The 13,654-nt window shown below is 36.0% G+C and overlaps 1 protein-coding gene across 1 annotated transcript in view; it reads left to right on the top strand.

Annotated features, from left to right (window-relative positions):
• TBX20 (T-box transcription factor 20) overlaps window positions 1-6,218 on the top strand; it is a 51,204-nt gene extending 44,986 nt beyond the window's left edge. Inside the window, exons 7-8 of the mRNA XM_004317470.4 lie at window positions 3,394-3,506; window positions 5,819-6,218. Coding sequence (XP_004317518.1) covers window positions 3,394-3,506; window positions 5,819-6,159 — 454 coding nt within the window. The 3' untranslated portion in view covers window positions 6,160-6,218. The remainder of the gene's footprint in view (window positions 1-3,393; window positions 3,507-5,818) is intronic.
• The last annotated feature ends 7,436 nt before the right edge of the window (window positions 6,219-13,654 follow it).

Genomic DNA, 13,654 nt, shown 5'->3' with positions numbered 1-13,654 from the left:
AAGAGAAACTTTTATGGTCTTGGTTTAGGCAAAGATTCTGGGATAGTATAGCAAAAGCATCCATAAAATTGCAAACAATAAATTGGACTTTATAAAAATTAAAAACTTCTGCTGTTTAAAAGACACTGTTAAAGATGAAAAGACAAGCCACAGCCTGGGAGAAAATATTTGCAAGTCATACATCCTATAAGGACAAGCATCCCGAATATATATTGAAATCTCAAAACTCAATAATAAGGAAACAACCTAATTTTTAAAATGAACAAAATATTTGAACAGTTTTACCACAGTTGATACATAGAAGCAAATAAGCACATAAAAAGATGAGCAACATCTTAGTCATTACGGAAACACAAATTAAAACTATGATGACATACTAGTACCTGTGTATTAGAATAGCTACAATTAAAAAGACTGATCACACCAAGTGCTGGTGAGAATGTGGAGGAATGGAACTCTCATACACTGCTGAGTGGGAATACTAAAATAAATGATACAACTGCTTTGGAAAATAGGTTGGCAGTTTCTTAAAAAATTACACATATACCGACCATACGATCCAGCCATTCCACTCCTAGGCATTTTCCCAAAAGAACAGAAATCATGTATATTTAAAAATACATATTAATATATGCAGCAGCGTCATGTGTAACAGTTAAAAACTAGAAACAACACACATGTCCATCAGCAGATAAACAGGTAGACTATAGTATGTCCATACAATAGAATGCTACTCAGAATAAGAAAGAATGAACTATTAATATGTGAATCTCAAAGTAATTGAGCCAGATAAAAAGATACACATAAGGTATGATTTCATTTTTATAAAATTTTAGAAGACACAAACTAATGTGTAGGAACAGAAATCATACTAGTGTTTTCCTTGGAAAAGTATGTTGGGGTGGAGACCAGGGAGCATGATGGGCACGAGGAAACTTCTGGAGGTGTTACATACATTTATTATCTCACTTGTGGTGGTGGTGTCACTGGTCACGTAAGCCCAAATCAATCAAACTGTACAATTTAAATATATGCCACTTACTGTATATTAATTTTACCTCAATATAGTTGTTGTTTTTTAAGAGCTTTAGGTAACTCAAGTGTATTTGGGACAAATTTGGGAATCATTGCTCCAGTAGGTCCCTAGTTCCACACTACAGAGACAACCTATTCTACGCAGCTTCCTGTTCTGGAAATTGGAACATTCTGGAAATACTGTGCATATACAAACATACATATTTCTTGTTTTAAATTCACAAATGGTAGCAAACTTTATACACTGTTCTGTACTTAACTTTTTTCACTTAATATGTCTTGGTGATCATTCCATATCAATAAATATGGAATGGCCTCATTTTTTTAAACACCTACATGTTAATCCACTGGATCTGGATTTTGCCTGATCCCAGTGATTTTGGCTACATGAGGTAGTACTGTATGCTTATTTTAAAACCTTTTAGGAGTAAAGATATAACTTGAATAGTTGTTAGAATTAATTTTTCTTTTAGGCATACCTTTAAGTCTTCATTTGCATGCTATATGACACAATGCTTTAATCTGTATGAGTATACAAGCTTTCTAGAACACCAAATTCACTATTAGTATTTTTTCACAGGTAAAGTCTGTATATCTCTGTGAAATGTTGACAAGTATTACATTTTGAAAAGTTATTATGACATTTTATTTGCTTTCTTTATCCTCTCAAGATGAAATTTGGTGTTCGGTTTGTCCTTTATTCAACACACTTTTTAAAAATCCTTTTTTTGTCCTTTGGTGGTTAATTTGGTGTTGGTCTTTAGGCCACAGCTATTCTTGGAGATGTATACTGTATAAGCTAATCTGTTACCAACTTCCATTTTTGGCAAAGAAATCATTTGGCTAAACTCTAGCTGGGGGCTTCCCAGGTGGCACAGTGGTTAAGAATCCACCTGCCAATGCAGGGGACACGGGTTCAAGCCCTGGTCTGGGAAGATCCCATGCCGTGGAGCAACTAAGCCTGTGCGCCACAACTACTGAGCCTGCGCTCTAGAGCCGGCGAGCCACAACTACTGAGCCCACGTACCACAACTACTGAAGGCCACATGCAACAACTACTGAAGCCTGTGTGCCTACAGCCTGTGCTCCGCAACAAGAGAAGCCGCCGCAATGAGAAGCCCATGTACCACAACAAAGAGTAGCCCCTGTTCACCGCAGCCAGAGAAAGCCTGTGCACAGCAACGAAGACCCAATGCAGCCAAAAAAATTAATTAATTAATTTTTTAAAAAAACCTCTTATCCGGTGTTTTTCTCTCTTAATGGCAGCAGGTTGAACTGGCAAATACCAAAATAATTTTTGTTTTTAAAGTTAACAACACTCTTTAGTTTTTAGACTATATTGCAAGAGAAAGACCATCTACAAAGACAATGCACCAATTTATTTGGGGGCTTAAATTCCCTAGTGGCCCTTTATGTGTCCTTCATAGGTTTTCCATAATTTTCAGTCTTAAAGCAACAAGAATCTCAAAGTGGCCATTATCCATACTACCCATATTGTCATATACTCTATGCACTTACTAGGTTTATTAGTGAACATTGAGTCTTTTTTATGACTAATGATATTCTGAACTTTGGGCCAGTATTTTATCAGATGTTCAATCAGTGCAGTTCGTTATCAGGTGAGTATTTGTTTTGTATTCATTAGCTAATGAAGTCACAGGATTGCAGCTGTTTGTAGTAAATTCACCAGTCATTTTTTCACATCATTAAATTCCATATTCCTATGGTCAGGTTTTATAGCTCCTTGTTCACCTTTGACCCTAATTTTGTAGAATTTCAGGGAATTGTCCTTATCCTGTCCAGTTAGGTTTCTTGTATTTATATGCCTGAGGTCATGTTTCTGAGGCATCTACAATGAAATAAACGTACATGTTTTGAATGTTATCTTTCCCTGAAGTGGTGGTATTTTTTTTTAATATTTTTAAAATTAATTTATTTATTTATTGGGCTGTGTCGGGTCTTAATTGCGATGTGCGGGCTCTTCGTTATAGTGCTCGGGCTTCTCTCTAGTTTTCTAGAACACTAGAAACGTGTGGCCTGTGGGTTTTCTCTTCTCTAGTTGTGGCGCATGGGCTCTGTAGTTTGCAGCACGCGGGCTCTCTAGTTGAGACGCGTGAGTGAGCTCAGTAGTTGTGGCATGTGGGCTTAGTTGCCCTGCGGAATGTGGGATCTTAATTAGTTCCCCGACCAGGGATAGAAACTGCAGCCCCTGCATTGGAAGGCGGATTCTTTACTGAAGTGGTGGTCTTTTGGCTGATAAAATGGTTTTACTGACTGGTAAATCATCTTTAAGACTCCTCTTCTTCTCTGAGTACTTAGCTTTTTAGTTTACTCAGGATGTGTCACTCTCTAATCTAGGGAAAGTGTGGAGAGCCTGATTCAAAAGCATTCCTATGCCCGCTCACCCATCCGTACCTATGGAGGAGAAGAGGATGTGCTGGGGGATGAGGTTCAGACAACACAAAATCGAGGTAAGACCGCTTCTGGGCTATGCAACTGCTGGACAGGGAGGTGATGAGGCTCCTAGCCCTCAGGGAAGAGACTGCCCCAGAGTATTTCAGAAGCCTCTTCAGGAAGGGACAGCCTGAGGCTGATCATTATTTTGTCTTTGCATCTTAAGTGATTATGATGCCTAAAGCCTTCCTGTAGTTTGTTTTCCAGTAAAAGGACATTGAGCCTCTGAGTCAGGGCCCAGGAGTTATTTGTCTGTGATCTACTACCAAAGAGCTATTTGGACTTTGGGGGTGGCCCCTTAGTCTTTCTCAACCTCAGTTTGACAATCTGAAAATCAGGGAATATATCTGTTTTACTTATATCAGGAATATCTTATTAGGATCAATGACTAGAATGGAAAACACTTTTAAAAAGAAGATTCTCCTAGTGAACACATTGCGTAGAGACAGTGGCCCAGGTGGTGAGAGTAGGGGAATACTATAAAGTTCCTTTGCTGCAGATGTTCATAGAGGAGCCCTCTGCATCTGGGAGGCCAGAGAAAAGAAACCAGAGGGGGGTGCCCAGGCACAGGGATGTTCACATGGGGAGAGTTCTCTGTCATATTTTTATGTCCATGATATGGAATAGCATAAACAGTCAGAACATATGATGCCTCATAGCTAAGTCCAGATGAGCTACTAGTAATTATACAACTGGAAAATTCAGTGTCAAATTTTGTTTAAACTTCTGGATACTGTGATATAAGAAAAACTTACTCTTGCAACTTGTCAAATATCTAATAAAATATATGGACGCTAAGCTGTCATTCCTGATAGCTTGTAATGATGTATATTACCATTATTACTTAGTATATTATTATATACTAAATATATGATACAGTATACATATATATTTTATTTTATATTGTGACAATTTGTTCTTTTCTATTGATGTGGCTTCTCATCTTGCTCAGTACTATGCTATTTTCATAAATGCATTATTTTGTTTTTGTAACATGATAACGTATTTTTATATCTGGTAGGGAAAATCTATCCTTGTTATAATTTAAAAAATTTTTAAATTCTGTCATTATTTGTCCCGATAATTTTGAGAATCAAGTTGAAGAGGGAAAAAACATTGGCATTTCATTGGCTTTACAGTCAACCAATAAATTAATTTGGGAATAAATGACTTTTAAAAAATTTTTATTTTTCATCCAAAAATATGGCATGTGTCTCCAATTATTAAAATCTTTCCTTACATCTCTATTTCAATAGAGTCGTGTGAAAAATTTCAAATAAGTATCATGCATTTCTTTTCAGAGTAATTTCTAAGTATTTATGCTTTATTTTTGACAGTGCTTTTGTTTCCACATAACTCAGCTATGCTGAGTAGAGCTGGCATATTAAAATGTGTTTGGATTTTGTGTATCTGTCTTAAATGTAATCAACATAGTAAATGTTCTCATTATTTCCAAAAGAAAAGAGTTACAGAAGCTAAAGAAAAAAAAAGAAAAACAGTCTTGTGGGTTTTCATAGTGGCTTTGGAAACCAGGTAGCTTTGTTGAGGCTTGTCTGTCCAGCCTTACTTATAGGGATGCTACAGAGGTTAGGATGGATATCAGCTATTTGGAAGTCCTTTAAAGGGAATCAGGTCATTACCTTCAGGCAGGTTGCTAGTGTTTTGGCCACTCTCAGGGAGTATGCAGGCCATCTATTAAGTCAGTAAATTCTCTTTTCCATATATGGTATAAATGATATATTCTTGTGTGGAAAGCTAGATATGCCTCATGATTGACCTGTCTCTCTTTTAAATTATAGATCTATTACATAATTTTAAAAATAAAATTGACCCTTACAGATAATGTAATTCTTTTTTTTTAAACATCTTTATTGGAGTATAATTGCTTTACAATGTTGTGTTAGTTTCTGCTGTATAACAAAGTGAATCAGCTTTACATATACATATATCCCCATATCTCCTCCCTCTTGTGTCTCCCTCCCACCCTCCCTATCCCACCTCTCTAGGTGGTCACAAAGCATGAGCTGATCTCCCTGTGCTATGCGGCTACTTCCTACTAGCTGTCTATTTTACATTTGGTAGTGTATATATGTCCATGCCACTCTCTCACTTCGTCCCAGCTTACCCTTCCCCCTCCCCGTGTCCTCAAGTCCATTCTCTACGTCTGCGTCTTTATTCCTGTCCTGTCCCTAGGTTCTCCAGAACCTTTTTTTTTTTTAAGATTCCATATATATGTGTTAGCATACGGTATTTGTTCCGATAATGTAATTCTTGATTTGCACACTGGAGTAGAGTTTCCAGTCTAATGAGACTTTTTTTTTCCTTTCAGGATCAGCCTTTACAACATCTGATAATTTGTCTCTCAGTTCCTGGGTATCATCTTCATCCAGTTTTCCTGGATTTCAGCACCCACAGTCCCTGACTGCTCTTGGCACCAGCACAGCATCCATAGCGACACCCATTCCTCACCCTATACAGGGCTCTCTGCCACCATATAGCCGACTTGGGATGCCTCTAACCCCATCGGCCATTGCCAGCTCCATGCAAGGGAGTGGCCCAACATTCCCCTCATTCCACATGCCCCGGTATCATCACTACTTTCAGCAGGGGCCCTATGCTGCTATCCAAGGACTGCGCCATTCCTCTGCTGTGATGACGCCATTTGTATGACTCTTCTAAAAATAGGAGAATCTAGATCCAGAATGTGCAAATGGGTATGGAAATATAAGACAGGGTTGGGTGGGTGGGATGTGGGGTGTTGGAGCCGGGGCTCTCCAGGAGACATGGGACCTATTAGAGAGGAGAGCTGGACTCACAATAAAACCAACCACTGAGGGAAAGCACCATGGACCAGGATTCATCTGTAGTGGGGGACATCTTTTGGCTTTGAGAGAGAATCAGTGTAAAGTTCTTAGCCAGCCTAAGTCCTGCAACTATTGGATATCAATGTACCAAGAAAGTTTAATAATACAAGGCAGATGAATCTTAAGATGCATTATTCCTAGTGGTTAAAAATGCTGTGTCAATGCAGTAATGTATAAAGTCAACATGTATAGGTTTTCTTTCTACTTTCCACAGGTTAAAAGAATCTTCAAAGAGGCAATACTATATAACATACCATAATGCATAATGACTAACTGAAGTCCATTTCTCCCTATAGAAATGAGAGCCAATAGAGAAGTATTTGTAGTGCTGTAGCTTAAGCATGTTTAGTTTTTCTTTGTGTTAGTTTGCTGGGGAAGGAGCTGAGATAATGCTAATGCATCCTAATTTGTGGATGAATAGGTGGTAATGACGTCACAAAGTTCTTTCTGTAATATTGAAGGGCCAGTACCTGACAAGTTCTTTTTCACAGTCTTTTCTTTCTTTCTAATTCTCTTTCTTGCAATTACTTGCCATTTATGTAGGAAAAATCTTCCATATACGAATAAAACTGAGGTTTTATTTTTCTGGGCTGCATTCTAAATACACTGCTGATTTATTCACTGAGGGACACTTTAAAGTCTCTACACCTTGACGCATGAGACTTTCTTTCACTACAATAAAAAGATGGTTGCCCTATTCTAAAAGGAATTTTTCTGCCGTGGGTACCAAAGCTCCCTTCATTTTTACTTCAGCTGTGGGAGACTTTATGGATGTTAAAATGCACCAGGCCAAATTCTCATTTTCAGTAAATCTGCTTTGTTGTTTGATTAGCTGCTGCCACTGACTGACAAGGATTTATGAATGACCATTCTAAATGCCCATATAGCCACCACTTAACCTTTGGTCACGAATAGGTATGTGTCCATCTATCTGATTGGCCCTTTTTTCTCACTGTATTACATTCAGTAATTCTACCATTTTTCTAGGTGCATGAAATTGCATGTTAACTCAATGACACCCTGACTGAAACATTGGAAGTGCTTATAAGTAAATCTAAAGGATTTATCCACTTTATTTTCAACTCTTGCTATCTTCTTAAGCCTTCTTTTAATATTTATAATAGTAATTATATTGTAGTTATATATAATTTCTGTATTATTTTTGAGCCATATATATCTAAGCATTTACAATCAGGGTAGTACATTTGGCATTTTGCAACAGTTCATTTCCCTAATAACAGAGGTTTAATGAAATTTGTAGTCCTTCAATTTTAGATATAATGCATTCTAGCTATAGAATTTAACCTGTCTTCTTCACAAAGCTCCCCAATATTCTTAATTTTTAATGTAATATTCATTCTACTTCATTCTGACTACAAAAGTATTGAATCTGTTCAAAGAGATGGGAAATCTTGCTGCTGAGAGTAGAGGTGTATTTGGAAGTCAAATGTAATATACTTATCACATCAAACTCAAGTGGGATTTTATTTGGTTGTTTTAATGTTAGGCTTTTCCATATCAAATGACTTTCTTGGGCATTTCCAGCCTGTGAAACAAGGTATAATTGGCACAACCTGTCTAAGTGATGCTATTGTTGGACCTTGCAATTGACTTTCTCCACTGTATTCCAAGGTTTGGTTATGGAGAAGCACCAGCTGCGTTAACCAAACATCTCAAAGTCCTATGGCAGACACGGTAGGCTTATTTCTAACTTCTTCCATGTTATGCTATAGTATCCACAGGTAGTTTGTTTTCAGACACAGCACAGGTGTGCGTTTCTTTAAAAAAGTAGTTATGCATAATGTTTAAAGTACATATCCACAGAGCTTAGGATGGGATTTTAATGTTTAATAGTTGGCCTGTTGTCAGTGCTTTTAATACAGAGTACTGCTACTTAAAGCAAGAATAACAAAAGTAAATACTATTTTACATGATACTACTTAATACCCTAATAAATGACTGGTCTACTAAAGCAAATCCATATCTGAATTTTCTTTTCAACAAGCATGAAAGGATCATTTTAATACTATTTTGACATTTTTCCCAATTGGTGTGTCTCAAAAGTAGGTTTATATGTTTTTGTTAAATATGGTTTTATGCTAGTACGTCCTGAATTCATAACTTTATTTTGTAATTAATCAACATAAGACTAAAAATAAATAGCACGCTTAGAGAAGAGCAAAGACTAAGACACCAAAGCATGCTCTTGGAAAATCACACCTGAAATTCTTGGATACACTTTTTAAGTATCTGGTATTATTTGAACAAGAAAGAAGCAGCACAGGTGAAATGGAGCTTAACCTGGTCAGTCACTCTAGTCATGGAAACCAGGGGTAGATATATGACCCCACCAGGGTTCTTCTGAGCTCTTCTGCTTGTTGATTATTACTTAACCCCTTGGGTATTTAACATTTAAAACTCTAAAGTCTATTTTACCAAAAACAATTGCAAGAACTAGATAACTAGGGACAAAGCCAACTGAATAATAAAGAGCATGAGTTATGGTATATTTGGAATAAATTCAGGGTTCCCCCCAGGTATATTACAGTATTAAAAAGCCTGGCTAACGTATGGTGCTGCTAAAAAGCGGCACTACCAGAATGGCTTTATCTAACCCAAAAGAATTAATTCATAACTTAGTAGATTCTACATATGTGATATGTTTTGAAAATGTTTATCAATAATTCTGAGTAAGCTCATTTATTTCTTTTACTTAGTAAGTCTTCCCCCCTCCTCTGTCCACCCTTGGCAGTATAAAGATAAACATATCCAGTTTGTATCCAACATATCACAAATTATTAGGTAACAAGGTCTACATTAATGAATTTATATTACATTGCTGGTCCTTTTGAGTTTATAACAATGGTATGTTGTCTTAAAGGTCTACCACCATTTCTAGCAGGTGGGCACAGAGTAGGAGATATTAAGACACTTCCTGATTATGATGCATCATCTACTAAACACCCTGTGTAAGAGTCACATTGACTTTGTGGGATATTCCAAAACCTCCTCTCTCCATCCTTATCCACATCTCTGTAATTGCACTTCTCCAGCCACAATGCCCCACCCTGGGGGGATAAAAAGGAAACCCTCTAAAAGCCCAAGAATAAGTATTCTTAGAAGCAAAGCATCTTCATCCCATACTGCCTATGAATTTTTCATAGAGATATTAGGATATTTATCCCAATTCTGAATTTCACATTAGCTTTTCAGGCTGTCCTGCTTATATTTAAGCTGAATTATACTAAGAAAACTGAGCTTCAAATAAGGTAAATGGAGTGACTTTACCACCTCATTAAAAACACAGTCAAACTCAAGCCATGACTCAGTAACTAAAGTTCAAAAAGTCAGTTATGTAATGTACAGGATCAAATATGGCAAGAAGAACAATATTTTTACTCAATCTTCCATTGACCAAGTAAGGAAAACTGTTTTCATTATTAAATGTGTATGGAATTGATAATTACTACAAACAAAACAATATTATACTATAAATTTAGACTGGACAGAAATGAAGCACTGGACAGAAAAAATTTTCAGCTGGCTCCTTTAGAGAGCTAGGCTTGGATGGAGGATGGATTTTATAAATTTTTATATTATTTCAGAATGTAAGGATTTTATGTAAACAAGCAAAGGGAAGGTTAAAAACTCTTAAAATTTTAGGAAATCATAACATTCTTTCTTCACTACTATTCCATGCCAGTTATAAAATATTCCAATACTTAGCTTTCTTCAGCATGCTTAAATATACAAAGGTTCATTTATAAATATTTGATAGACAAATAATCCATAAGTATTCTCTGGCCCTTATTTCTCTGTCTCTCCCTTAGATAATTCCAACCTCCTCCCCTGATAATAAGAAAATAAAAACATTTTGGTGAAATAGTACATCTGGACAAAAAATACAGCTTGTTGTATTTTACTTCTGGTACATTAAAATACTTTATTTAGTTGTTGTTTTTCTTAGTTTCAGAAACCTAAAAGAAGGTCTTCTATTTCCTAAAGGATAAAATTGGATCTAGCCTCTTTAGTAGACTCTATCACCGTTCTATTGTTTGCTGTGTTCATTTGCTTAACGAATTGCGTGAGAACAGTCACTGTAATGAAGTGTGTGTGCTGGGGGTGGTGGGAAGGGCGTGGGAAATGTTTTATGAAAAAGGAAGTTATAAGCCTAATACTATAAAGTAACATCTAATGAAGTTCTTTTTAAGTGCAATATATTTATTTCTGCTAGAAATGTATTATCAACATTATGTAATATTTGAAGCATTACATGTTATTTGTAAACAGCTTAAAATTATATATTACCCAAAATTGTACGAAAGTACAAATGTGTGGATGTTAATTTCTTTCATTAAATATGATGTGTTTTGATATACATGCACACATTTACACCTTTCATTATCTCACACACTTTGTGACTTTTGGTACCCATTTCCTCACCTGAAAAAAAAAAAAGAGGAGGATTAGGTAAGATCAGGGATCATAACTGGCCACTCCTAGGCCAGACACAACACACAGCAGATGTGGTTTTGTCACAGGGCTGTGGTTTTGTCTTTAGTCGCACTTGAAAGTCTTTAGAGAGGACATTGCTCTCAAGTTGCCACCAGTTCCCATATTCCTACACTCCCTTTCACTCATTCACTCTACCTGATGAACCTTTAGAAGCGCCAGTCTTCGCACTTTTCTGTTCTGAATGATACCGAAGACTCCATAAAGCTTAAAGAACTCCTACCTCTCATTCCAGTCATGACCTGTTGGATGTGCTGTAATATTACACAAAGCAGACTGACACAAAATAAGATTAGCCAAATTCAAAGTCTTAATCCTTCTTCCATGTAACAGTCCTTCAAAATGCTTGATGTTATCAAACCTTCTGCTTTCAGAAGTCTGCTCTATTACCCTTAATATTTTGTGCATGCCAAACACCAACCTTTAAAAATCTTCTATTTGGAATAATTCTAAGCTTATAGAAAAGGTGCAAGAACTGTACAAAGAAACTCTGTATACTCTCTACCCAGATTCACCAATTGTTAACTTTTTGCCCCATTTATCATTTGCATTCATACTGAATAGTCAACGCATACACACACACACACACACACACACACACACACAAATTGTTTTTCTGAACATTTGATAGTAAGCTTCACACATCATGCCCTATTATCCCTATAGTAAGCTTCACATATCATGCCGCATTATCCCTAAATAATTCAAAGTCTATTTCCTAAAATCAAGAAGATTCCAGTAAATATCTATAGTAGAATTAGCAAGTTCAGGAAATTTAACAATGGTACAATACTGTGATCTACCATCTGTACTCCAATTTTGTGAAATGACGCCAATGATGTCCTTTGTAGCATATATTTTCCTTCAGTAAGAAGTATCAGATCCAGTTCAGAATCACTTACTGCATTTAGCTGTCAAGTTTCTTTAGTCTCCTTTAATCTGGTACTTATTATGCCTCAGCCTTTGTCTTTCATGGCAAAAGAATTCCTATTTTTCAATGGCTTATAAATTATTACTATCCTTAGTTATCTTGATACTCAAATCATCCCAGATTTGGTCACTGGGAGCCCCTTAAATTGGCTCCTGTGTCCTCTTGACATGCCCTAATTTACTTTTTTTTTTTTAAGTTCTTCTTCAATTTCTGGCATAACACACTGTTCCAGGCTCATCTTGTACCTTTCCTGCCTCAGCCCTGTAATCAACAGTTTCTACCAGGAGCCCAGATTCCTTTTAGTTGGGAAACTGTATTAGTAACCAATATCTGGGTGCCAGATGTGCTCATTGTCATATGTTTCTAGGCCTTTTCAGCTGACAGTGTTAGGAATGTGTATATATATATATATATATATATATATATATATATATATATATATATGTATGTGTGTGTGTGTGTAAGCACACATGTTCAAATATACGTGTGTGTGTGTGTGTATAAAATGTATTAGAAATCATGAGTTTATGCTGGTATCTCCAATTCCAATGTTCTCCCATAGGATCTTTTTTTCCATGCTTTGCCCCATTCCATATCTGTATTTGCCTTCTTGCACAATGAGAACCCTGGCTCCCAACAACATCAACATATTTATTTACTGAATTCTACTATATACCCCAAATAATTTCATATTGCTTCTTTCATACAACTACAATAAACCTTCTAAAAAGAGTTCAGGATTTGTTTGCAGCTGTTTACCCTGCTACTCAATTAAGTGTATATAGTCAAATGACATGTTCAGCAGTTACTTAGTTTCTTTCTCCTATATGGTTATGTTATTCACTAGCAATACAACTGGGTTCATTTGTTCAGTTTGCTTATAGTTTTAAGGTTTTTTCCTCTCCTTCTTACTGATTTTTTAAAAATATACATATAATATTAACATACTTTCAACAACAACAAAAACTCATAAAACTAATAAGCAATTATAACAAGGTCATAGGACACAAGGTTAATAAAAATAAGTCAAATGCTTTCTAATATATCAGCAATGAACAACTGGAATTTGAAATTAAAAATACAACACCATTTATATCAGCACCAAAAAAAAAAAGAATACTTAGGTATCAATAAAATATGTACACGATCTATATGAAGAACACTACAAAACTCTGATGAAAGAAGTCAAAGATCTAAATAAGTGGAGAGATATTCCATATTTGCAGATAGGTAGACTCAATAGTGACAACCAATTTGATTTATAGATTCACCACAATCCCAAACAAAATCCCACCAAGTTTTGTGGCTATCAACAAACTGATCCCAAAGTTTACATGCAAAAGACCCAGAACAGCCAACAAAATACTGAAGAAGAACAAAGTTGGAGGACTGACAGTACTTGACTTCAAAACTTACTATAAAACTATATTAATAAAGACAGTATGGTATTGGTACAAGAACGACAAGGAGATCCACAAAGCACAACAGAGAGCCCAGATAATAAACCCATATGAATACAGTTGACTGATCTCTGACAAAGGAGCAAAGGCAATTCAGTGGAGAAACTATAACCTTTTTAAAAAAAATTATGCCGGAACAACTGAATATCCACATGTAAAATACTGGATCTAGATACAGACCCTGCACCTTTCACAAAAATTAACCCCAAATGGATCACAGGCCTAAATGTAAAATGCAAAACTATAAAACTTCTAGAAGATAACAGGAGAAAATCTAGATAACGTTGGCTTTTTAGATACAACGTCAAAAGCAGATCTATTAAAGAGAAAGTTAATATGATGGACTACGTTAAAATTTTTAAAAGTCTGTTCTATGAAAGACACTATTAGGAGAACGA

This window comes from Tursiops truncatus, chromosome 9, assembly GCF_011762595.2.
Source record: "Tursiops truncatus isolate mTurTru1 chromosome 9, mTurTru1.mat.Y, whole genome shotgun sequence".
NCBI classification, from domain to species: Eukaryota; Metazoa; Chordata; class Mammalia; order Artiodactyla; family Delphinidae; genus Tursiops; species Tursiops truncatus.
This window is presented reverse-complemented; position numbering and strand designations above follow the sequence as displayed.